Source organism: Nansenia antarctica (genome assembly GCF_963989245.1).
Source record: "Nansenia antarctica genome assembly, chromosome: 4".
Classification (NCBI taxonomy): domain Eukaryota; kingdom Metazoa; phylum Chordata; class Actinopteri; order Argentiniformes; family Microstomatidae; genus Nansenia; species Nansenia antarctica.
Window position 1 is genome coordinate 24098167 of NC_137689.1, and position 27149 is coordinate 24125315.

The following is a 27149-nucleotide window of genomic DNA, read 5'->3' on the forward strand; positions in this document are numbered from 1 at the left end:
TGGTGATATCAAATGACTACTAAAATGTGACTAGAGATGCACAATGTCAAAAGAGGATGGAGAGGCCTGTTGATCTTTGCTGGACTCTGAACATTCAACCCAATAGTGTTTGACTTTTAGCCTATAGTCTGTGTTCCTTTTTCGGTGGGGAAGACCTGTGGAGTATTTCAGTGTTTCTGGGGTAATACATCACATACCAAAAAAAACATCATAAAGCCAATGTTGGTGGTTGGCTTCAGTGGAAAAAAAAGCAGTGGAGAAAGGTGGGGGGTGTGGTGTTTATGGCGTGGATCGCGTCGCTCTCCCGGATGGAGTTCCGACGCCATCTTTACACCAGTGCTACCGGTAGCTTGAGGAGTGAGACGCTGAGCTGCCGCTGCTCCACCAGGACCCGCCGACCGAGACAGACCGACCCACGTTTGAGCCTCTCTCCCTCCGCCCGCACACCGTCGACAGCCCGAGCCGAACACCATGGCAGACAGAGAGCACTTAGTATATCAGGCCAAGCTCGCCGAGCAAGCCGAGAGATACGATGGTAAGGCTGTGTGAGAGAGATACGGTCATTGCGGAGTTGCTATGCCTCTTATTCGCATGTCTCCCCTCTCTCCCTCCCTCTAGCGGGGGGCTCTGAGGAGCGGCTGAGGTGGTTTGAAGATGGATTCGTTTCGTGAGATATCGTAGTAGAGACAAAATGGCGGAGAAGAGGGTTTCCAACAGCTAACGTTAGCTAGACGAGTGGGTTCCTGACGGAGTATTGTGTTAAGCTAGTGACCCAAGCTAGCACGTAAATCGCCAGATCGACCAGAGCCTAGGCTGGGTGTGTGGCTCTGGCAGCGCTACGTCGATAGCTAAGCTAGCTAGCTCCTCTCTGCTGGGGGTGCACAAGTTGCGACCTTGTTGGAAGGATCTCAATGGAAATAATAATTCTGAATGATAGCTAGCTAGCCAAAAGCTAAAATGTGGTAAAATGGCGTCTAACACTTGTTTTTATAAATTGAAATAAATCAGTAATAGTGGGGGTTACATATTCGCCCACCCACCCACCCTAACAACCAGCTAAATGGCTAACCTATTTTGTTCAACTAGTTTGACAGACAGCACACTAGACAGTGAACGACTAGCCACCATTCTGAAGCTAAGCACATTTTCATGTTTAGCCAGCCACCCACCCTGCCTGTGTTGGACCGTGAAAGGCGGCTGTCACAGCCCTGATTTGCGGCGACAGCGCAGCGTTGTGGGTTGGGTTTCAATCCGGACCAGCACATGGTCGCGTTGCTGGTTAGCTATCGACGCTGGCTACGAGTTGTAATCTTATTCCGACATGTCATTAAAGAGAGGCACTCATAGTAATCGTAATAGCGTTGATTTAATGAACGCGAGTTAGCCAAATGATCGCTGGTCAAGACTAACACTATACAGCTGACTGGTTTACTGGAGCAATACGTTGGCCACGAGTGAGTGAGTGGGTGTGGTAGGGACGGCTAGCTCTGGGATCGCCCCAAGTCTAACGCAACATGTTTCAGCTAGCCAGACTATATTAGCAGCTTCGTCTTCTCATCCTTCAATTAACGATCTAGTCCCCAGCTAGTCCCCAATGAGAGAGAAGCCAGAGTCAACGAGTAGGTTTTTCCCCATATAACGGCGAAAGCCCCACTGACATATTGGAAGTTGGCCGTGTCCTTTAATAAGGCGTTGGCTAGGCTAGATCGTGAGTGTTGTTGCTAGGATTGCATGGGTGCAAACACGGGCACAGCGATACCAAGCTGACCCCTCCCCGTTTCCAAGTCTAGTTCATTCATTAAAAAAGTGGGCTGGCTTGTCAAATCGGCCAGTACTAGCTGCTGCAGACGATGTCATCTCACATTTGTTTCGGTTTTGGCCTACTACACTCTCCTTTGTTTGACTTTATTTACACCCACAGTTAACCATTAGCTACTTCAAATGTTGTGGCCCACAGTTAACATGGATATGAACATGTAAGCAGATAGGTGCTGTGTCTGCTATGAAAATCACATGGTCACGGATTCACCGAAATGATTAAGTATTGAGTCCACTCATCATTTGTTCTCACAATAATAGACCCAATGAGAGTGCAGTAGGTATATGCTCCTACAAGTTATGCTTATGCCATATATTAGGGTAGAGGTGTTATCTGAAACGGTATGATATGCCCTCTGTGGATGCAGGTGAATATTTCAACCTGAAATAGCTTGATATCAGACATGACTGCTAAGATAGTTTTTTGCATGTTGTTGTAGCCTGAATCCAAGCACTCTTTGGATAGGGTTGGAATAACTACATGTGGATCGTCATGGTTAACTTTTCTGACTGTGACACCTACTTCAATGGGTGTCAAGTGCAGAGTTGAGCTCCCTCCCTTTGACATTGATGCCGGTCAGTAGTGTCCCATACAGGAGTCAGAGTGATTAAGCTCTCAAACTTTTCTGTTGTAGCCTGTTGAGTTTTAAACAAGGCTATGTGGCAGAATTCTGTAGGACTGCCTGTAAGCCTTGTCGTTCCCACTGTCTTTGTCAAGTGAACATTCTTGTGTGTTTGAACAATGCAATGACTGGTTTTGCATGAAACTAATATTGTTTAAAGATAAACCTCACTCTTGGTTCTCCTCCGAGCTACTACCAGATGACCCAGTTAATGAATTGGACCTGGTGTACTTGAGGCCTTGGTGAAGTTGTTTGTGATCAGGAAGGCTGAATAGCAAATGTTTAATGGCTTGTTTGCTTAGCCTACTCCTATTTAGTTTACACATTTCTCTCTTCAATATGACAGTAGTATTATATATAATACTAGTATTTGGAGGCATGCCCAAGCAAAATAGATAAATAAATGCGAACATGCATAGCAGTATTGCCTACTAGTGCTTTTTAAAGCTTGTGTTTAGAGAGGCCCTTGTGAAGAAGCAGCAAGCAGAACACTGGCCAGTCGCTCTCCTCTGTGGTCTCTCTTGGCCCGGCCTGTAATGGGATACTGTCCCCACCAGCTCCAGCCACTGTTCAGAGAGGCAGCACCCCCCCTGTGAGGCCTCCTGAAAGGGGACTATCCCCCTGAGGGGCCGTCCAGAGCCAGGTTGATCCTCCCTATAGGTCGGCTGTAGAACAGGACGCTCCCCCCCTCCTCCTGGATCCCCTTTGGCAGAGAGGAATGCGCAAAGCGGAGAGTGCAGCTGGGGTCGGGCCAGGCGGGAGGGAGAGGGGGGGAGGTATGCGTCTCTGCAGCCCCTGACATGAGGGCTGAGGGACAGCAGACGAAGCAGCACCAGTGTGGCGCTCTTACATAACCGCTCTCTTTCAGCGCAAACTGGTCCAGTTCCCGTGTGCGTGGGGACTGCCTGCCGTGGGGTCTTTACAGCGTGTCCTCTCTTACCTTCCTCTCCTCCTCCTCCTTCACTTTGAGGGAGTGCACTTCTACAATGCCCTCTGCCACAGTGGGAGGGCTTGTCTGTGGCCACTCATCAGACCTGAACACATTCCAATGTCATGTCGTAATGGTGATACCCCCCTTCCCCCTTGCCCCCAACCTACCACTGTCACGCCTGTTGTGATATTTGGCCTCTGGGACCAGATCACATCTCTTCACTTGCTTGATGGGTTTAGAGGTTGTGGTTAACAGGATATTATGGTGTTTCATGGTTTGTTAAGTACTTGTCAGGGTTCTTTCTTTAGTTAGCTCCGTGTGCTTTGACATGTAGGAAAGGCCAGCAGGTAAACTGGATAAATATTCCTTTTAATCCCCCCCCCCCCTCTCACAGTCAATAATTTGTACGTATTTTCTCCCTGCTTTTGAGTTTTATTTCAATATTGAGTTAGAGAAGACATTGCGTGTCTGCGACCCTGTTTACCCCTGGCGTTAACATGCGTCCTGTGATCAGATCACACGTGATCTGATAACAATCGGGTTTGGCCAGCTTGCATTTACACCTTGCGTTAAACTGCAATTTATCCGACGTCCGTGTCTGCGTTGTGATAGGATTTTGTCCCTTCTATAATGGGTTGCGGTCACGTGTCTAATGCAAACAAAGCAGAACAGAATGTGGTTAACAATCTCTGTCTGGGTTGCGTTCAACCCCCCCCCCCCCCCCCCCCCCCCCCCGGGTCTCACAGATCGGCCCGTGATCCGATCACTGTGTCTTTTTCCCCCCATTCATGTGGACACAAATCCGGATGCGGACAGTATCTGGATACCAGACGCATTTTTTAATGCAAAGTTGTAAATGGGCGGGGGGGGGGTCTTTAGTTGACAAGATGAGTTCAGTCCTCTGCTGCAGAGAGAGAGAGAGAGAGAGAGAGCGCTCTTCCTGGGTTGTGACAGTTGAGCATCGAGTTTCTGCAGCATGCGTTATGGAGTTCTGCCATTGGCTGCTGTAGGTACACCCTGTCTCTACAGAGGCTCTATCTATGGCTACACACTGTGCCGCTGCCTGTATACGGCATAGCGGAGCCTGCTCACTGCTCAGATGTGTCTTTATGCACAGGTCACTCACAGGGCAAAGGTCCTGTGTTTGTCTGATGTCTAATTGTGCTGCTGTAGCTAGCTACTCTATAATCTAGCGCAGCTTGTATGAAAATACTGGTGTCATTATGGGAAATTATTTGCCGTCGGTAACACCACTTAGTGTAACGACTACTGTAAAACACCTATATTGCCTCCTTCCTTTTCCTTAATTAGATTTTCTATGTGTCATTTAACATGAAATATTTCCCCCCTGACGTTGCTCATTTGTGATTACAGCCATGTGTATTGATTAGGTGCAGACCTACATCCTATTACAGATAAGCGCTTGAAGTGGTTTTTATCAAATGGCTTATTATTTAATTCTTGATTTATTTTGACGCAGACAACTCTGTACATTGACTGACTACATTGACTACATGGATTTTGGGACCTTGTCAGGAAGCCCCCTTCACTGTGATGGCTCTGCATCAGAGAGTTACTCCCACTGCCGTGTCCACTTGTAATGCAGGTCTGCGTCCAGTCCTGTATACTCTGGCAGCTCCCCAGACACTCCATTAAGAGAAAGCTGGTGATGACACAAACCTTTCAAGGTGTGCGTCTAATCTCTTTACATTTCTAAAAGCGGATGAAACCAGTTCCCAAAGACTAGGCCCATAGTTCTACAGAGACCAGTGATTACACCTGAAAGTCACCGTGTATTAGAGGTCTGTGCGGGCCTGAAATCTTGGCCCGAGCCCGTGGCATTCAGGTCCGGCCCTACCCGACCAGCTAAGCATTTACCCCGGACCCGAAGCCTATTTTCACGCCCGCTGACACTCTCACTTACATGTGTCTGCGTCAAATAGCCCGGCACAGCCCCAATCTATGCCAAATAAAATTGGCCCGAGCCCGGCCCTAATCTGAGTCCAGACCTGTACCGTGTATGAACCTGCTGGTGAACTCCAGACCTCTACGGTGTATGAACCTGCTGGTGAACTCCAGACCTCTACGGTGTATGAACCTGCTGGTGAACTCCTCTTGGATTGAGACCCCTACATCAGATGCGTCCCCCCCCTTTTTTTGTTGTTGCAACAAATGATTGATTAACTTGATCTCTTCCATTTGACTCTTCTGGGACTAAAGAACTGCCTGTCATCGCTACCCCCACACACCAGCATTACAGAACCTGACCTTTGGGTTGCCTAGTTACAGGCTCAGTGTTAAAGGTCAAAGTTGCCTGAGGTTAGAAATAACTGGCGGGGAAGCTGTAGTGCTGCTCTGTCTTGTTAGCCGATGTTGTTCACTCTGGAGGTCTGGGGGCTTAGGTTAATCTTGGCGACCCAAATGTCCACACAGAAGCCTTTTACTAGTAGCTACTACAAGATAACTAGTCTCTAGACGGTGTGTCTTAGTTTGGTAATGTCTTTCATAATCTTTGATTTGTAAAATGGCCAAATTGATTTGTAGATCAAGCACAATGGACGGGTATTTTTGCGTGTTTGTAGACTAAACTGATTAATTACTCGGTCCGTGAGGCAAATAGTGTCCTCATTAAGGCTGATTACCTCATCCAGTGACCCACTCGCAATGAGTTCACTCTTCAATTTGACTCGTTCACTCACACATCATGAGACAGTTTGTGCCTCTGTTCAAAAGCTTAGTTTGACCCACTTTTGCCCCAGTTCGTCTCACAAAGGTGATCCTGACTCACACCGACACGCTGTGACGCTGTACCTTACCACCAACAAATCCTTGTCATGGTCAAGACGTGACAATATTCATTCATATAATATCATATCATTCATTCAATATCAGTTTGGCGATTTAATGAAGTCAATTGCAGGTGTTGTGTTGCGATGTGACATGCGATGCAAACTCCTGTGAACACATTTGTGATGGCAGCCCTGTTGAGCCAACCAGAGCGCATAACAGCCTTTTTGTATTTTCCTTTTTAAAATATGTTTTTATGGCATTTCTGCATTTTATTCGGATAGAGACAGTAGAGGTTGACAGAGAGGAGGGATGATGTGCATGTGCAAGATATGTCTGGGGTCGGAATTGAATCAGGAACCTTGCGGTTATGGTGGTATGCGCATTAAGTATGCTACGCAACTAAGCACCCCTAACAGCCTTTTTCATCTGAGAGGAATGTGTGGTTCACTCCCTCCCTCCCCTCTTCCTCTCGCCGTCTTCCAGAAATGGTGGAGTCCATGAAGAATGTGGCGGGCATGGACGTGGAGCTGACCGTGGAGGAGCGGAACCTGCTGTCGGTGGCGTACAAGAACGTGATCGGAGCCAGAAGAGCGTCCTGGAGGATAATAAGCAGCCTCGAACAGAAGGAGGAGAACAAGGGCGGAGAAGACAAAATAAAGATGATCCGGGAATACCGGCAAACGGTGGGCCAGAGCCATGCAGTCACAACACTGCTAGAACAGCCTATGTGGTGGTGGTGTGGGTCTACATACTGTATGGAGGGAGGAGGGATCCACTGGAGGGGACTATTAGCTACTCTTGGGCCATAGGGATAACCCGTGGGCCATGGTGCTAGACCACTGGACCACCCCAGACCACCTCTTGAGGAATGTTTGTTTATTTTATTACAAGGTCGTTCAAAAGTCATGATGCATGCAACTGAGGCTGCTCAAATGTGTTTTGTCTAATTGCTTTAGTCTGTTGACGACATTGGAGTGTGTTTTGTCTGCAGGTTGAGACCGAGCTGAAATCAATCTGTAACGACATTCTGGATGTACTGGACAAACACCTCATTCCAGCTGCCAACACGGGAGAATCTAAAGTTTTCTACTACAAAATGTAGGTTTGCAGAAGTGACTTTATAACTATTTAGCATGCCTCAGCAGATATGCAGTCCTGACTGCGCCAGTAACATGAGTAGATGCTGCCATGTGTTCTTGGTGCAGTGTCGTGGCTGTCACTCATGCACCACCCTTACTCTCTTGCCATCAGCAGAAAACTGGAAACATGAAGAAAACAAAACACAATTCTCTCTGGTACTTGTCAAAGGATTTTTCAAGTCTTCAAGATTATGAAGTGATCTCGTTCAGTGATGTTCATTGAATTATGCAGGGTTTTCTCAATTCTCAATGCATCAATATTTACAGGGTTCTCGCAGGGTCTTAAAAAGTCTTAAAACATCCTAAGTTTAATAATTAGAATTTTAAGCCTTAAAAGGTTCTTGAGTAGGATTTCGCTAGGTCTTAAATATGTATTGTATTTGGAAGTTACTTCTATGTTGCGATAACTTCTCTGTATCGCGTTTAAATGTGTTTGGGGAAAATGTCCGGGCTGCAAAGTAGGCAGTATGGTAATAACCTATCAGCCCTGCCCCCCCAACAATTAGTATGGAAATAAATCAACATGGAATCAATACTCACTAACTTTGCAGTCGCTGGTGAGAACGTATCGGGGAACACCCAGCTAGCAACCGCGCCTAGCACCCAAGCTTGAGCTAGTGTCAGTCAGAGCCTGAGGTCAAAGAAATTATGCTAGCGTGTCTCGATCATACGTCTTAAAATCGTTACTTTGGCAACTTTATGGGGAAGTGTGTTTTAACACTACGTGGTTGGTGAAGAACACGTTTAGTGCTTGGTTGAAACCAGTGGACCAGAACGCTTTTGAAGCCCCCTGCACCTTATTCAAGAAAACAGTTAAACTAGGAACATTGGGGGTAACGGCTTTAGAATCGCATGGCCAGTCAGAGAATCACCCAAGTGAAAAACCAACAAAAACGCCTGCCATCTCTTCCATGTTCACCCCTGCTTCCGGAGCATCAATTGTGTCCAATGTAGCATTAGCCAGTGCGCCCCAGTCTGCTGCAGCAGCTCCTGCAACACCCGGGGATAATTGGCCTCCGGACGACGTTTGGTCTACTCTAAAAGCAGAGGTGCTGTGGACGCTAAATCCTATAGCTAAACAACAACAACTATGACGTTTAAGTATTTTCTCCCTTTCACGACCTTTAAGTCCACAAGAACACAAGTACGCATATTGAGAAAGGGCCCTCGTCTCTAAAGTAAACAACGGTCTGTTCGTTCTGATGTTCAATGAAAAGTTTAACCAGACGACCAAAACCAAGCAGCTGGACCTCCACATACTTTTCTTGGAGGAGGGGCAAATTCAATCGAGGTAACTGGGGGCCCAGTTTATGGGACATGCAACAACCGGGGACTTGCTCGAACATGTCAAAGTAAGTAATACATTCTTGATAATTAAATGTATATTTATTTAGCATGTATTGGTATTAGACTCATATTCGTTGATTCTTTTCATTAGCAAAGCTGGGTGATCTGTTCTGTTCAGCATATAACAGTTGCATATAGAACAATGACAATGTAAGTTAGCCTACTCTATACATTTCTTGATTCAGTTCCATTTCTTATCAAGTATAATAATAATAATACATTTTATTTATGGGTGCCTTTCATGGCAATCAAGGACACCTTACAGCCTAGTTAAAACCACATATCAAAATATTATACAATCAAAAAAAGCAAAGTCGGATAAAAACAGCAAAGTAAAATACAGCAGGTCAAATCAAATATGCCATTGTGAAAAGGTGTGTTTTAAGACTGAAGAGAGTGTCAATATTACGTATGTTAGGTGGCAGAGAGTTCCAGAGGTGGGGTGCAGAATGACTAAAGGCTCTAGATCCCATAGTAGTCAGGCAGGCATTATAATTATTATTGGTTCATTTTTATTTTTACATGAGGTGTACCAAGGCTCAGATCTAGTCTGCTGAACTATGCCTGCTTAGTCTTGTTTAATTTTCATTGCTGCAAAATCTGATCTATTCTGTTTTTAATGTAGTTTTTTTTGTCAGGAGTGTGTGGACCAACTAGAACTGAGGAGCCTGCTGTCCATCTCCATGAATGTGCCCAATGTGAACTGGAAAACTCCAGCAAGATGATGCGGAACAGTATGGAGGTGCTCAGGGAGCTGTGAACTCCACACATTACACTACGCTTTCAGATGTGGCTTCTCCAGCTGGACACACACACACACAGTTCTGTGTATTGTTATGTTCAGTCATTGTTCTTATGTTGAACGTGAATAAATGTATTTGTAAGTAATTCTGGGACTTATTTCTTCTTTCATAGCAATTTCCCTTCATAGTTTTTTGTCAGTATAGCCGTGAAATGGGTATTAAATTCTATTAAAAGTGGTCTGAATTTAACTTGTTGAAACCTGCAGGAACCCTGTATTTAGTTCAGTCTTGTGAGTCCTATTCAAAGATGCCAAATCTACAGTCTTGGAATGGAGAATGAGTTGATGAGTGTGTCCCTGGCTTCCTCAGGAAGGGAGACTACCACAGGTACCTGGCCGAGTTCGCCACGGGCAACGACAGGAAGGAGGCGGCGGAGAACAGTTTGGTAGCCTATAAAGCCGCAAGCGACATTGCCATGATCGAGCTCCCCCCGACACACCCCATACGCCTGGGACTGGCGCTCAACTTCTCTGTATTTTATTATGAAATCCTCAATTCCCCAGACCGTGCATGCAGGTAGGTCACCGTCTCACGCTCTCTCTCCTTCTCCCTCCATGTACTTTCAATGTCCAGTTTTGCAAATATAATGTGATTCTAAGTATGTAGTTTACAAGCCCATCGCAATGTGCTGTTTGATGTATGGCATATTCGTTATTGTTCAGCAGTGCTAGATGTAATATTGTTTGTCAGCAATATCTTAAAGGAGTGAGTGATTTTGGTGCTCATCTCTCTGTGTGCGTGTGTGCGTTCGTGCGTGCATGTGCCATTGTTGCAAAGCAGTATCTTCACAAAGCCACACCTGGACATGTTAGTGTGGTAGGGCTGCCACAAACGATTATTTTCATAGTCGATTAGTCACCGATTATTTTAACGATTAGTTGACTAATCAGATCATAAATTACAGCTTATCGCACAATTACTCAATCGCTCTTATTTAGCTATCATCTTCCAAATCAGCTTCTAAATTTAGCTTGAAGTTATTAGTTGTTGTTGTAGGCATGTGCTAACTAAAAATAAAGACAATTAAAATGATTGTTCACTAAAAAATAGATCTTTTAATGAACTTTGCAGCTTGCAGCAGCATATTTATTTCTGGCATCACTTGCATGTAATGTAATAGTGCAAAACAAAGGGTATAGTGCATCTTCTCAGGCATCAAACACATTTTGAAAATGTAGTAGAGTGCAAACTGCTGACTCTCATATCCTTAACCAGCATGTTAAGGATTGATCCGGTCAGGACGGTGGCTTGCTGGGGTGTGCACGTTGGCATCTTGACAAGATAACTATCCATAGTAGAAGAACGCGCCTTCTTAGCACTGTAACGTTAAGACACATTTTTTTGCTATTTGATAAGTATCGCTTTGATGACAACGTTACAGCACATAACGTAAAATAATGTAAGAAGGCTTTTAACGTAACAATATCGTTAGCCAATAGCAAGTTTCTCCGTTCGTTTTTCCGGGGATGTCATGTTTGCCCCGGATGGCCGACACTGCGCATGTACATCAAAGACACTGGGAGACGCTAGCCAGTGGCAGCTTCAGGGAAGAAAAACGAATGCTTATCGCTTATTTCAGCTCCAAAAAAACATGCGATGACGTCGATTACCAAATATATTGGCGACGATTTTGGTAATCGACGTCGTCGGGACTAGGAGACTAATCGTGGCAGCCCTATAGTGTGGACTAGGATGTTAGGTACACTTCTGTGTGAGTTAGATACACCATGCAAGCACGTCTGTTTAACCTTCCACCTCTGCCCTCCAGGTTGGCAAAGGCGGCGTTTGACGATGCCATCGCAGAGCTGGACACACTGAGCGAGGAGAGCTACAAGGACTCCACGCTCATCATGCAGTTGCTACGTGACAACCTGACACTATGGACTTCAGACATGCAGGGAGACGGTGAGAGTCCCCAAGTTTCCTCCCGTGCAAGAAATACCCTTTGTTAGGGTGTTCTCAGATGTGGTCCCTTTCAGCCAGTTTTGTGAACTCGGGAGCTGTTTGCCCTAAATGTTCATGCTCATGTGAATGCTCCGAATGAACTCTGACCCCTTCTGAAGCCAACCCAACCAAGAACCGTCTCTGGAGGTTTTCTGAGTTGAGTTCACTTTATAGTTTTCCTCGGGTTTCACCGTCTCCTTTGGTGCAGAGCATTCCCAGTCCGTTTCATCAGGAGCTTCTCTGTCCTGCCTCTCGGCTAGCCGTACACGTCACGTAGCTCAATCGTTGCGCAGCGACCGCTGTGTTCCGGGTCTGCTGTTAGCGAAGGATGTGACTTGTTGACCCCATCCCCACCCCCCTTCTCTAACCTCTCTCCTCCCCTCAAAACATTGTTTCTGCTCTAACCTCAGCTGCCCCCTTTCTTTCTTTCTCTCCATCTCTCAGCACGCTGTACTCATGGTCACTGCTCTAATCTCCCATCTCTCTTGTATCTCCATTTTCCTCCTGTATAGATTCTTAAGGACAACCCCCTCCGCTCTCCCCCTCCATTTCCTATAGAACTGTAATTTGTAAGTCATTGCTCCTGTCTGTATTTCACTCGCTGGCTCTTCACTCACGGACTTGCCGACCCACACTAACCCATAACAGTGCGGTTGTCATTTTAAGATGAGGCCAGATGAGATCACGGAGCCCTAAGCTCTCAGATCTCCAGATGCCCCGACTAAATTCATTTCATGTCTACTCGACATGTTTGGGCTGCGGCCAGAGCAGTGTGATTAAGGGAGTCTGTGTTTCTTAAGTCAAAGCCTGAGATTGTTCCCTCTCATTTAGTATGAGTGGGACTTGAGTGCTGTGGGTCTGGTGTCACTCTTAACAATGCATGTCATCTCCACCAACCGCCTGCACTAGAACAGTAGTCTGTTTTATTCCTTATTTACTCATTGTTTCCATATCAAAAACGCATTGGAGACGATCGAATGTTCCTCCCCTTACATGTTTCCCTATGCTTTTTGAGACGGAAGTGAGGAGAGAGGATGTCAGTAATAGAGGAGGACTTTTGAGATTCAACCCCATCAAATCTGAGAGGCTAGAACATCAGTAATCCTTGCACAAGCACAGTGCAAGTCCAACTTAACTGCATGCGAGTTGTTTAATTCTCTCTCTGGCATTCTCGTGTCTGATAGGTATGACACTAACGAGCACCTGTTTACAACGGTCTATTTCCATCTTCACCGATTCTCAACCTTTGTTACACTTGCCTTTAGGGATGTAACGATGCCTCGCGATGCAGTTAATTATTGATACAAAAATGTGACTATTTAAATCGGTGAGATGAAAAAATAATCGCAATATTTGTTTTGGACAATGCAAGGAATATGGACGTTGCAGTGCGAGAGACCGGCCTAGAACCACATAATATCACCATATTAGTGTTTTGTCCACATGTTAAACTTGGCCACCCAAGTGGTTGAGTGTACCCCGCATCAGCTGCTTGCTGGGTCAGGTGAGGCGGGTTGCAGCCTTCTTCCACCGAGGCTCCACAGCAAACGCTCTACGTGAAAACGTGTTCTAACTTATCCTAGAATGCGTTTTGTGAATGACTTGTAGCTAATAGCGTTGTGCAATTTAAATCACGCAGAGCAACATTTTGGGTGTTTTGAGCTCATGACACTTGAATGCAGATTAAACTTGGAGTGAAAATCATGTAGAAAATCCATGTTGTTGGGCTTTAAAGTTAAACTGTTATTGCTGTAGCTCACTGCACTCGTCTTGCAATGCTGTTGTCGAAGTGTGCGTTGGTGTGTTATTGTAAGTGTACAGCTAAACTAGCTAGCTACATTGACATTGGGAACGCAGTTGAAGAAGTGATTCTGCATGCAGGGTCATCATCAAAATGTAAACTAAGGGGAAAATGCATTTTAACATGCAAATAGATCATTTTTATGACCTGTCTTCAGCTGTGCTTGAGGAACTACATATCAGCAGCAATACCTTTTGAAAATATAATCTCATTTTGTTAAAAACGAATCGTGAGAACATCGTATAGCAAATCCAGTATCGTGAATGGTATCGAATCGTGAGTTGAGTGCATTGTTACATCCCTACTTGCCTTTAATTCTTTACCAAACACTATGGAACCCTTCCTCAGCAACCGGCTGTAGGGGTCCAAAAGGCATCTGATACTAAATCTGACTGAAGCTTTGAAGTTGCTGTCAAGAAAACTCTTTACCTTTTTACTTAGTTGCATACTGACTATATCATCTCCCCCGATGAGTTTTGAATTGCTGTGATTTTGATTTGTCCGATTGTTTGCAACATGACTGGTCCAAGCCCTGGGCCCAGTTGTTCAAAACTCAGAATGATCCAGATTCTTATTTTTTTATCCAGGATCAGATCTATCTGGCTGATTTTGTCGTATAGGGGAAATCAGCCAGCTCCATCTGATCCTGATTCTGATATCAAAAAAGAATCTGGATCAGAATGAGTTAAAAATAAAAGTTTTGAACAACTGGGCCACGCTGTCAGACCAACCAGCCCGTGGTACAGAACCCTAGTCCTTGGCCCACTCACCTGTCTCTAAAACGCCCTAAAGGCCTCACACAGGCCTGTAAAACTCACTGGCACGGTAACCAGGCTTTAGACCATTTATGATTAACCCCAACTACCTAAGGCATGTGCTTACTGCTGAGAATGAACAAACGTTCCCGTGGTGAAACTGAGTCTGTTTGCTCTCCCCCTCAGGTGAAGAACAGAATAAAGAAGCACTGCAAGATGTGGAGGATGAGACCCAGTGAGACTTCACGGCCAATAAGAGACACCCCCTCCTCTCTCTCTCCCCCCCCCCCCCCCCCCTTCCCCCTGTCCGCCCCGCTAGCCCCAGCTCCTACGGTGTCAGTGAGAGCTCGGCTTTTACTCTGGCACCCACTCCCCCCCCCCCCCCTCCCGTTTCTTGTTTCTTTCTTTCTTCCTTTCTTTCTCTGTCTGTCTGTCTGTCTCTCTGTTAGCTCAAAGCCCCTCAGGGCTCCCTTTTTTTTTTTTACCCATTTCATTGAAATCCACTTCTGCATTAAACATAACAGGAAAATTAAAGCAAAAGCATCAAGCTGTCCATGGTGTTACTTTTTTCTTTTCTTTTTTTTTTTAAACTTCTGTTGCAAGTCTGTCCCTTTGAGGTTCATGCCATTTTGTTTCTTTGGGATTCATTTAACTTTTTTCTTTTATTATTATTATTATTATTATTTTGCTGTATCATCAGTTGCCAAGTGTGCTTGCCTATGGTAGTCATGTCCTTGTTATTGAAGAGATGATTTTTAACACAAACATTGCTGTAATGTTTTGGGTACTGTAAAGTCTCCATGCTTACCCTTGTAGTCTAAGCTCTGGTCGGAATTGTGGTGATTTGATGTTTTTAAGGGGACAAAAGCTTTAAGAAGGAACTAAGTGCCCTCTTTATTTGTGGTTACCCCCTCTCTCGTTGCAAGACTCTGTTTTATCAATGGCGATAGCAGAATGTCCCCCCAAGCATCACTCTCTTTGCCATCATCACTCAGGTCTGCACATGGACCACGCGCTGTTCTGAGAGACTGTAGACTTCTACCTGTTGCTGACGTAAGCAGACGGCTTGTAACAGTTGAAGGAAAAAAGAAACCCAATGAGCGCTTGACACTTAATCTCCCTTTCAGACTGGAAGGAAATGCAGGATTGGCATTGTCAGAAAACTTTTTTTTTTGCCGGGGTCGGGGGGGGGGGTCTTGTTTCTCCCTGCCACTGTTCCAAATTGTTGTTCCTCCTCTATTTTCTTTCTCTCTCTTTCTTTCTCTCTCTGTCCTACTCCCCCCCCTTATTTTCTCTCTTCCGTTCAGTATGTGTAACTTGAATCTGATTTGTACTACTGGATATTCTGACCGGAGCCACAAGCGCCGTCTGTATTCTTACTGAAACACAGCATGGAATTAACATTAAACTTCAAATAAAAAAACAAAACAAACCTAAATTAAAAATGCATTTGTCGTGTCATTTATTGTTGCTTGTGTTCTGTTCGGTTGTTTTTGTTGAGTCAGTGTAAAGTGTTTGAGTTTTTTGACTTGTGTTTGGATTTGAAAACAAACTATTACTGAGAGGGTTACAGTGGAGGTTTTTCGGCTTTTATTTTATGGTATTTGTGTTACTATTGGTTCTCCTTTCAGAAATTACAACTTTGTATGCATAGACCCCATATTTCAGGGTACTCTAAAGTGATGGGACAATTGGCTTGACAGGTGTTTCTGGTTAGTCAGGTGTGTTCCGTCACATTTGTTCAGGCATAAAGAGCTCAATGTCCAGTATTTGAGGCTTTGAGTTTGGCTTTGGAGTCTGCTATTGGTGTCAACATGAGAACCAAAGAGATGTCGGAAATCTATGAGGCTGAAATCTATGATATAAATGATATATTGACAGTCAAAACCTTAAAACTACCAAAATCAACAGGTTTAGAACATCATTAAAAGGGAAGAAATCACTGGTGAGCTCAGAAATAACAAATGACTACCCTCTACAGAACACCAGCAAAACTCTAGGCTAATAACATGGCAAGGAAATGTGAATATATATTCTTAATAGCAAAGCATAACTTAATATTATGAATCTGACTCCCAGTAATAAAAATAATGCAAATATGAGTTTGTGCTAAATTAGTGCAAGACTGGTCAAATACAATGAATCAAATGAGACTTTAATAATACTCTAAACGTATACAATTATCACAAGGCAAATGGTACGACCTCCCATTGAACATCAAGACCGCCCCCCGATCTAGAGACTTTCAAGACTCTGCTTAAAACTCTACTGTCGTGAACTAGGCTACTGAGATGTTCCTGATGTGTTCTAGTATGAATGTCTGTCTTTAAATGTGTGCGGTTATGAAAGTTGGACGTCCTCCATGTTTACTCTCTGTTTTAGAGTCCGCGCCAAGGGCGCCCTAAACCGGTGTAGTTTGGTGCGTGTCTAAATAAATTGACTGACTAGAGAGAGAGAGAGAGACTGTTTACAGTGCTTATGAAACAACACCCTCAGACGCAAAGAAAAGAGAGAATCTGGCTAACATTCGGTTTATACCCTGACTTCTAACCACAGTATTATAAATTAATGGAACTTTTTGCAAGGGGACCAATAAGACCTCCATCCTAGTCACATGACACCTCACCTTCAACCAACCAGACCTCCATCCTAGTCACATGACACCTCACCTTCAGCCAACCAGACCTCCATCCTAGTCACATGACACCTCACCTTCAACCAATCACACCTCCATCCTAGTCACATGACACCTCACCTTCAACCAACCAGACCTCCATCCTAGTCACATGACACCTCACCTTCAACCAATCACACCTCCATCCTAGTCACATGACACCTCACCTTCAACCAACCAGACCTCCATCCTAGTCACATGACACCTCAGCTTCAACCAATCACACCTCCATCCTAGTCACATGACACCTCCCCTTCAATCAATCACACCTCCATCCTAGTCACATGACACCTCAGCTTCAACCAATCACACCTCCATCCTAGTCATATGACACCTCAACTTCAACACATTGTCACAGAGTCCATTCATTAGGACATTAAGACTGTCCCGTAGAGGGACTACCTGTATGTCTAAGAAGTTGCGGTTTCTGAATGGTGAAACCAATATGTACACAAATACCATTTAAGAACGGTTTAGAATCTCTACTTTAACCTCCTAGTCATTGGTGGATTCCAAACGTGTGTAGAGTCTAAAATAAGAAGAAGTCCATCTCTGTCTCATTACTTCATGGGATGGCAGGGGTTGGATAGAGGTGCATGCCTTGTAGAACCACTAGAAGGCAGTGCAGTCATACAGTTCACCCATATTCAAGTCTATTCAATTCAAAACCGAGCAGAGCCCTTCAATCAGTCATCGCACTGCTGAACGTGGCTGTTGTGTTCATTCAAATCTCACGTGGAGATCAGCAGGTGAACATGACCATGAACTGACTTTAGGTTCCATTGTTTCTTCTTAGGTAGTTCCTCTGAATAAGTTGGGTATGTCTTTAAGGCATCTCAATCTAGTAACAGGCCACGTTATTATAATTGGATTGTGCGGCTTGCTAACCCTAACCCTTCACCTGTGAAATTAATTAGTCTCTTGAAAGATATTTCTGGTGTCCTCGGGTCAATTTTCTTCTTCTAATTTTTCTGTTAAATTACATTGAAGATGCATTTGTGAAGAGGGTTATTTCACTCATTATCTCACTCAGCCAGCGTTGGATATGTACAGACCAGAGAAGAGGATGCTAATGTTCAACCAATGATATCAATCTAAATGGTCCGTAATGTGAAATAATAGGACGTTTAACATACTGAATAATCCTGATCATATTGTAGTTTGGAGTGTATCGTGAGAGTTTGCAGAGGGTTCTTCATATTTAACTGAAACTCACGTGGGAGGGGGTCCTGACAGGCCCGTGACAGGTGTCATCCTCGGTTTCCTCCGACCCATAATCACTCTGAGTCGTTTTCCTTGCGGGCCTCAACGTCGATAGAGAGTCATATGACGCAGGATCGGATCACTGCTGGTAACAGCCATGACACTAAGCACAGCTTCAGGATGTGTGTGTCATGGGCTGTAGAGTTGTGTGTGTTCTTTGGTAAGGGACTGGGGGTGGGGGGGGGGGGTTCTGCTCAAAGTGGGTCAGGGTTTTATTAGGCTTTGCCATGATGATGTGCGTCAAATATCTGTCATGGTGGGGACAGGACACTGCCAGAGGGGGGAGGGGGGGGGCATCACAATGTCCTCCTCTATCTCTGTCCCTCACCCTCGTATCGACACTTGGGAGGAGAATATGTCTGTGGCCTGCAGGGGAAGAAGAGAGGTGTCGACCTCAAATCACCTCAAATCCCTTTTCTGATTCATTACATCTGTGTACATCTGTGTACCTTTAATTCAGTTCAATGTTTAGACATGAACAAAACGTCACTTTTATAGACCACGTGTCGAATCAAAGTAAATCGTATATATTTTCACATCGACGTCAAGGTTTATAAATCACAAAACTTTACACCTGAGGTTCATTCGTTCCATCGATCCGAGCTATCGACCGTATCAACATCACCACCTTTCTCCTTCTCTAGTGTGTGTGTGCCTCCGTGTCTGTGTGTGTGTGTGTGTGGGTGTGTGTGTGTGGCACCACCAGCCAAACAGAGCTGTCATACCCGCTGTCACACTGCGGGCGTACGGGGGCAGGCAGGGAGGGACCCTCTGTCACGAAGGGCATCACTATCGGTCTACATCACACCACACATCTGTCGCCTGCTACTGGTGCGCACTGTCACTGGAGCAAATCTCCTGCACAATGACATTGGGATAGGGGGGGGGGGCAGGGGAGAGATATTTTAGGAAACTGGATGCTATTGCAGCGGCATCACTGCCATTTTGGTGCAATGTTGCATCAGCTGATAACAGGGCCGAGCTAATTTATTGTGTCTGCTCACAGTGGGGGGGGGGGGGGGGGGGGGGGGGGAAGGAAGAGGCTCATATCTCTCAGTGAGGCATCCAGGAGGTACTGGTGGTGTGTGTGTGTGTGTGTGTGTGTGTGAATGAGAGAGAGAGAGAAAAAGAGAGAGGGAGATAACAGTATGCCAGCAGATTATCTGTTTTCGGGCTACTGTCAGCAAGGTTTTTATTCAAGACTTTGGCTGATTTCTGAATATCGACCCATCAACCATCCTCCTACAGCCCTGTCGTATTAGTGGGGTGAGTCACGGGACAAGGTGGTGCCCATCTCTCTGTTCCTTCGCACGCTCTCAAAAGTCTGCCCTCTCCACTCCAAACCATAATGGATCCAGTGGTTTTGAAGAGTCACTTTTTTCGTATACCACCAATTACCATTATACATGGACTTTTTGAGATGGCTTTTGTGGTTTAATACAGTTCAGTCATTCAGAAATGACAGTATCACTGCGATACCGATCTTCCAGATTGATGTCCCAACACATACTTGTGATGGAATAATATTGCCTAAGACATTTTATATATTAATAAGAATATTCCTTCACCTGACTGAATTCACAAGGGCAGAACCAACATTGACGACCTCAGCCTAGTAGACAATGAAACCAGTTTCTCTACTTGAAGCTTGACATTGGCTAGACAACAGACACATTTAAATGATTACAAAGACCTGATTGCTCTCTTTTCTCCTGACCTGCACCTAGATGGACTAAGCCATCTAGAGCAGTTTTGGACCTTTGTGTTTCCCCAGACCCAGTACTCTAGGACCAGACTAAACCAGTTTGTGGCCTTTGTGTTCCTTTTTCACCTTTGTGTCTCTAGGAGAAAGTGGGGGTCGATTTCCCCTTAACCTTCATCCCCCATCATCTTCCTCAATGTACAAATCCACACCCCTTGTAAATGATTGGCCTAGACCTCACCCGAGGGCGGACTTGTTACCTGACTGCACCTAAGTGCATATATACTGAGATGTAATGAATGATCTGGACTTTGAGAGAAACTTTGACCGTTCAGACTTGTCTGACGTACCTGTACATTTTCTCCTTCTATAGAAGTACATTAAATACCTTTTTCCTATGCATTTTGAAACGAAGCAGGCTGCCTTTCTTTGATTCTATATTTAGATATAAGATTACTATAACATACTCATCTCTTTAAGCTTGCCCCTTTTGGGATAAAACTTAGCTTAAGAACTACCAAGAAGTCTACAGTGTGTTCACATTGTGACTATACATTGAGAACAGATGTTATCAACTATAAAACACACACACACTCACACACACAACATTTTATATTGTTCTAAACTATTTCGAAAAACCAAAGACCAATTAGAAAGAAGACCAGAAAATCTCTCCATTCCCATATTCAAATACATTCTCTAAATGATGTCTTACATAAGATGCCTAATACATTTTTTTACATTTCGTTTTTTACTGTATCACTCATTTCCATTCCATGACACTGGACAATATTTTAACACAAGGGAGTGGCAGTGGAGAGCGACCATTCATTAGGGTCATTCTGACAGTTACATTGGAGCAGTGGAGGCTGGTGGAGGTAGAAATGGGAAGACAGACTCATTGTAATGCATGGACCAGAATGAGGAATGTTATCAAACAGCCTCCCCTACACTCAACGTTCAACTTAACTGGACTGTGTCAGTCCAATGAACACACCCCGCCCATAATGAACACAGACTCCGCCCTCTGACCCCGCCCATAATGAACACAGACTCCGCCCTCTGACCCCACCCATAATGAACACAGACCCCGCCCTCTGACCCCGCCCATAATGAACACACAGACTCCGCCCTCTGACCCGCCCATAATGAAGACAGACTCCGCCCTCTGACCCCGCCCATAATGAACACACAGACTCCGCCCTCTGACCCCGCCCATAATGAACACACAGACTCCACCCTCTGACCCCGCCCATAATGAACACACAGAACCAGCCCTCTGACCCCACCCATAATGAACACACAGACTCCGCCCTCTGACCCGCCCATAATGAACACACAGACTCCGCCCTCTGACCCCGCCCATAATGAACACACAGACCCAGCCCTCTGACCCCGCCCATAATGAACACAGACCCCGCCCTCTGACCCGCCCATAATGAACACAGACCCCGCCCTCTGACCCCACCCATAATGAACACAGACTCCGCCCTCTGACCCCGCCCATAATGAACACACAGACCCCGCCCATAATGAACACACAGTGACAAACCATTTGGAATTCCTTTTTTACTGAAAAAGATCAAAATAAAGATGTACAATTAAAATCAAAACAGGACACCGTAATTTGAGCTTGTACAGACGTATGGCAGGACGCATGGCAGGACGCACGGCCTGAAACACTTCAGCTGGTTTATCTGGTCAAAGCAACGAGGTCCCTCTGGTCTGCTGTGTGTGTGCGGGGGGTGTGGTGGTGTGTGTGTGTGTGTGTGTATGTGTGTGTTGGAGTGGGGGGTGGGCGTGGGGCAAGGCAGTAAATTGAAAACATTGAAAACATTGCACATTTGAGTCCAACAACAACAACAATAGCAGAAGCAGGTTTTGTCAAAATTGCAACTAAAGAGAGAAAAGATGATACGTCCGAAGGCCGAGACATTGTCCTTCCATCACCAATGAGGGGCCCTATCGTGAGCTTAGAATGATAAGGTTCTATCTCCGTTTAGGGTAGTTCAGAGATATTGAGCGTCAAAGTTTTTACATTCCATTATGTTTTGTGAGATGAAACCTTTGTATTTTATTAATTACTAACTAAAAAATTTCAACATTTTAAAAATAACACAACACAGGCATTAATAAACACCTAATGGATCAGAAAACTAAATTTTGACAAAAATGGAGATAGAACCTTATAATTCTAACGTATATATGCTGCTACAGTGTCCAGCCTGCCCTGCGTCAGGCCTGGCTGAGGGTCCACAGTGCTCGACGAGAAGGCCAAAGCTTTGACCATGGCTCAACAATACAAACATCATCATGATTTTAAATAGAATAGGAAATAGCTTGGACTTTTTTAAAATAAATATAGCAATGAGAAAAAAATGGCAATTCTCATTTTCACATTTCATTTTATCGTGTTATAATCGTTTGTCTCCACACACAGAATCATCTAAAATATCTACCCAGATAAGACATTGAAAAGACTGGTCTGCTTTTTTTATAGGTTTGGTACAAAAAATAGATCAAACAACAGAAAAAATATAGTTTGATTTTGAATGCAGAAACGTGAGTCATAACATTGAATATATGAGCCACTTTCTGGTCTACAACTGCACAGTGAGGGGGTGTGGGGAAGGGGGGGGGGGCGGTGGGGGCGGCGGTGGGGGCGGCGGCACTAGTTAACATTCATTGCTGAATATATTAACATTTATGTAATTTATTTAAGGTATCAGAATGGGCAGTTGTTACCATTCCCGTTTTGGGCATGAATGTTCACACTGAATGAATAACAAATTAAAAGCGGTCTTAAGATTTATCTCCCTTATCAACTGACGTCATCTTCTCCATTATTGCAATGAATTATTTCTTTAAAGATGGTTACAAAAGAGAACTGTCTTCTGTCCACTACTGAATCTGCTATTTACATCTGTTTAAAAAGCAAGCATGTTATACAGTCTCCTCTATGTACAGCAATATTTTTTCTTTAGTTTTGTCTTCACAGAATATACATATTTACTAATCTTCACAGTTTATTAATCATATATTCATTATCAATAGAGTTATTGTTGTTATTATTATTTAATATTTTTTCCATCTCCCTGGTAACACCAGGGGACATTGCCCCAATGTCAGTTATTGATATTCAGTGAGATCGTTGTCTAATGTGTCTTTTGAACGCTGCTCTTGTCTGGTAACAAATATTGTCCATTTTGAAAACAATCTTGATTGTGATTCAGTTTGCCAATTCACTGCAACCCCAAAATACACAGTTTTTACGTTTCAAGTTTACAGTTTTCTGGTCTTCGTTTAGTTTTTCTTTTTCCCTTTGCTTGAGTCTCCTCCTTCCTCCTCTTCCTCCTCCTCCTCCTCCTTCACTGGTGCGGGAGGTGTGGTAATTGGCACAGGGTCTCCACAGTGGGCGTCTCAGGCACAATCTGCACCGAAAAAACGTCACCTTGATTCAAATCCCCTCCCGTGGGGTCACGCAGTGAACATCCAGATTGTACTTTTCCACAGATTCTCTGATTCTCCAAAAACATCCACCAAGTCACAATAAAGTCTTCACGTCTCTCGTCTATCATCTCAGCTATCATCTAAGAAACGTCCTCTTCTATAATTAGTCCCTCCCTTCGCCACTCGTGGTGTCTGGTTTTTGGGGTGTGTTAGTCCTGTGGTCTTTGTGGTCATTGTGGTTTTGTGGGTTTTTAGTTTTAAGGCACTTGTGAGGTTTTTGGTTTTCACGGGAGCTCCGAGGAGACCAGAGCCAGGCCGGAGCTCTGGCGGAGTGAGGGGCCAGAGTGCACGGCCTTGGGGCAGTCGGGGGTCAGCACGCGCCCGTTCTCCCCCACACTCCCTGTGATGGACAGACGAGCCTTCGCTCTCATGGCCTCCGTAAACGTCAACTGAGGACAACAGAGAGAGAGAGAGAGAGAGAGAGAGAGGGAGAGGGAGAGAGACAGTGAGAGAGAGAGACAAAGAGGGAGAGAGAGAGAAAGAGACAGAGGGGGACAGAGAGAGAGAGGGGGGGGGGGGGTGTGGGAGAGGGAGAGAAACAGTGAGAGAGAGAGACAAAGAGGGAGAGAGAGAGAAAGAGACAGAGGGGGACAGAGAGAGAGAGAGGGGGGGGTGTGGGAGAGGGAGAGAAACAGTGAGAGAGAAAGAGAGAGACAAAGGGGGACAGAAAGAGAGAGAGAGAGAGAAAGGAGAGTATAGTAAGGAGAATAAGGAGAAAGGAATTAACATGAGTTCATCTTGACAAACTGTCAAAAAATGCAGATAAAAGATCGGAAAAGCATGACAGAGGATGGGGGTAATGTTTGTTTTGAAAAACCGGTCCAGCACACCAACACACACCATCAAATCACATTACGCCTGTCACAGCCATTCAATATAGTTCCGCTGCAGTTTTGGGAGCACATTTAAGAAGATGACTAACACTGTTATTGCATATCGGATGATTTATGCGGGACGAGACGACAGGGGAAGCTGACCAAGCAACAGTCAAGGTAATGAAAAGATGGGCCCTAGCACCGGCAGGGGAGGCATAACCCACGTCAAAGACACACTAGTACGTACTCCACTAAGACATCTGCAATTCTAATATCACTGGACCTGAGGGAAATATCCCTACGGCTAAGAGCACCGATCAATAACCCTCTTAAGGAGGGGGGCCCGGTTGGTTTACACTTACATGACGCCTTAAATCTCCACGATGTACGTCTAGTGTTCGTATACTGCTTTCTATTTGACGGCAGAATGTGTGTTTAGGGGGGGTGGGGGGGCTGCGTTCTCGTTAAGACTGTGTGCTTGTGTGTATTGGATCTGCTGGAGACAGAAGAGGGACTGCGGTGGCTCTGTCGTGGCTATGTACGACGCAGGTTGTCTGTGTGTGTCGTCACCCTCCTCCTCCTCCTCCTCCTCCTCAACAGCAGAAGACACTGTCTGTCTGTGGCCCAAAACAAAGCTAAGGATAAAAACAGTGGAGGTGGAGGTGGTGGGGGAGGTGGAGGTGGTGGTGGAGGTGGAGATGGAGAAGGTGGAGGTGGAGGTGGTGGGGGAGGTGGAGGTGGTGGTGGAGGAGGAGGTGGTGGTGGAGGAGGTGGAGGTGGAGGAGGAGGTGGAGGTGGAGGTGGAGGAGGAGGTGGAGGTGGTGGTGGAGGTGGAGGTGGTGGTGGAGGTGGAGATGGAGGATGGGAGGGAGGGAACTTGGGAGGGAGGGAAGTGATACGGGGGGGACAGGCGCGCGCACGTCACATGACCACAAAAACTAGGCGAGAAGGAGAAAAGGGGGAGCGAGGGAACAACGAACAAGAGAGACAAGAGGAGAAGCGGTGGTTGCCACTGGTCACACAGTCACTCAGCAGGGGGGCGGGGCTAAGTTCCGCTGTAGGAGAGGGTCACTTACAGTAACACGGGATGGGACGGGGGGGCCTATCGAGGGGGGGGGGGGGTGGGGGGGGTCCTATACCGTACTACATCTTATCCTCCCCATCGCTTCCAAACCCGTTGAACACCTCGCTAAAAGTGGCTAAGTTCTGGGTGCTGGGGGAGGGGCTGCCGGGGCCGGGGACGGGGCTGTGCCGGCTGGGGTGGGGGCTGGTGTCGGGGCTGAGGCGGGGGCTGGGGGTTGGGTGGTGGTGGTGGTAGTGGTGGTGGTGGGGGGGGGGTTGGGGGTGGTGGTGGTGGGGGTGGAGGTCAGACGGCTCCACCTTCATTCTCTTGGCCTCGTTTCGGGACTTGTAGCAGAACTCGATGAGCGCCACCAGCATGGCCAGGCCCAGGCCCCCCACCAGGATGTAGAAGACCCCCGCCACGTTGCTGAGGCTCAGGGCCTGGGAACTCTTGTCCTGGGGGGGTGGAGGAGGTGAGGGGGGGGGGGCGGAGAGCAGAGACACAGGGCAGACACACAGTCAGAGGCGTGGCAGTGGTGAGGAAGACACACACTCGTACACATGCACACACTCACACTCTCTCTCTGTCTCTCTCACACACACACACACACACACACACACCTACTGTATTCATTCATAACGAGTAATTAAACACATTACAACTCAAAAACACATGGACTTTTAATGCATCTAACACACACACACACACACACACACACACACACACACACACACAAATATGACACGTCACACAAACATTTTTCCACTTCAGACCTGCTCTAGCACTGAGCTCCGTGGCTACCGCTACACAGCTACATGTAACCATGCCAACAAAATAAATCTGATCTGTCACTATCGTGTTTTGACAGCAATTAAGGAGAAAACAATTAGCTAGTGCATAAATGACTCACACCCACTTTTCAACAGGCTCTTATTGTCTCGACTCTCGGGGGGGATCCCTAACCCCTGTTATCGGTGCTTACAGTATGTAATTAGACATTGTGCTCTCTCAGAACGCTGAGGAATGCAGCTCGCTCTCGCTCTCTCCCTCCCTCTCTCCCTCCCTCTCTCTGTCTCTCTCTCTCCCTCTTCCTGTCTCTCTCTCTCTCTCTCTCTCTCTTTCTGTCTCTCTCTCCCTCTCTCTCTCTCTTTCTGTCTCTCTCTCTTTCTGTCTCTCTCTCTCCCTCTCTCTGTCTCTCTCTCTCTCTGTCTCTCTCTCTCCCCCCCCCTCTCTCTCTCTCTCTCTCTCTCTCTCTCTCTCTCTCTCTCTCCCTCCCTCTCCCTGTCTCTCTCCCCCTTTCTCAGAGCAGCTTATCTTCCCCTTGGGAGGTTAGTTACCTGGCAGCTTCTATCGGGGGCTTCCACAAGGAATGCATTCAAGTTAAACAGCTTCACAAAAAGACTGTCTATTCACGCATCTGATCTGTGTGTGAGACGGGACTTGAGCTCATTCAAACTTCCTACTTCCTTTGTTTACGTTTTTTTCCACTTACAAGTACTTCATTTGTATTTTATTTTATATATTTTTTTGTGTGTTTTTTTTTACTAAAGGCTTAACATGCTCTTATGTGAAGGTGGCAGCTCTTGACATGCTCAAGTGCGCACGACTAATAAAAACTTGGGTGGATCAAGTGTGGAGGAGAGGAGAGTACTGTCATCTAGAGCAACATCACCACCTGTTGTGTGAGAGCATGCACTGTTCTGGGAGAGAGGGAGGTTCTCTCCTGTGCTAACACAGAGAAAAACAGGTGACTCAACAACCATAATGGGAATGTGATCCTGGGACTAATACACATCTAATCACCTCATACTAGCTGCCATGCTAACCGCTAACACTGACCCTTAATGAGCATGCTTTATGGTGACGGATCCCTCAGGCTATGCCCTAAGTTTCTCCTGTGTGTGTGTGTCTCTCTCTCTCCGTCCCTCTCTCTCTCTCTCTCTCTCTCTCTCTCTCTCTGTCTCTCTCTCTCCCTCTTCCTGTCTCTCTCTCTCTCTCTCTCTCTGTCTCTGTCTCTCTCTCTCTCTCTCTCTCTCTCTCTCTTCCTGTCTCTCTCTCTCCCCCCCCCTCTCTCTCTCTGTGTGTGTGAGTCAGCCAGCCCTGTCTCTCTGTCATCATGGTTGTGCAGTAAGAAAGTGAGGGGTCCCAGACTTGTGGAGACTGACCTTACT

At 45.8% G+C, this 27149-nt stretch overlaps 2 protein-coding genes across 2 annotated transcripts in view; one reads left to right on the forward strand and one right to left on the reverse strand.

Moving 5' to 3' along the window:
- The first annotated feature begins 360 nt into the window (after window positions 1-360).
- LOC308155503 (14-3-3 protein epsilon) lies at window positions 361-15374 on the forward strand. The gene is made up of 6 exons (XM_080528831.1): window positions 361-535; window positions 6646-6845; window positions 7154-7260; window positions 9761-9967; window positions 11220-11356; window positions 14138-15374. Exons 1-6 carry the CDS (start codon window positions 472-474, stop codon window positions 14188-14190), a joined length of 768 nt encoding a protein of 255 aa, XP_080384957.1. The 5' UTR covers window positions 361-471; the 3' UTR covers window positions 14191-15374.
- Window positions 15375-23324: 7950 nt separating this feature from the next.
- The window catches only part of gria4b (glutamate receptor, ionotropic, AMPA 4b), a gene marked incomplete at both ends in the record, with an annotated part of 98112 nt that continues 94287 nt past the window's right edge, over window positions 23325-27149 (reverse strand). Inside the window, 2 exons of the mRNA XM_080528819.1 lie at window positions 23325-23489; window positions 25296-25433. Coding sequence (XP_080384945.1) covers window positions 23325-23489; window positions 25296-25433 — 303 coding nt within the window. The remainder of the gene's footprint in view (window positions 23490-25295; window positions 25434-27149) is intronic.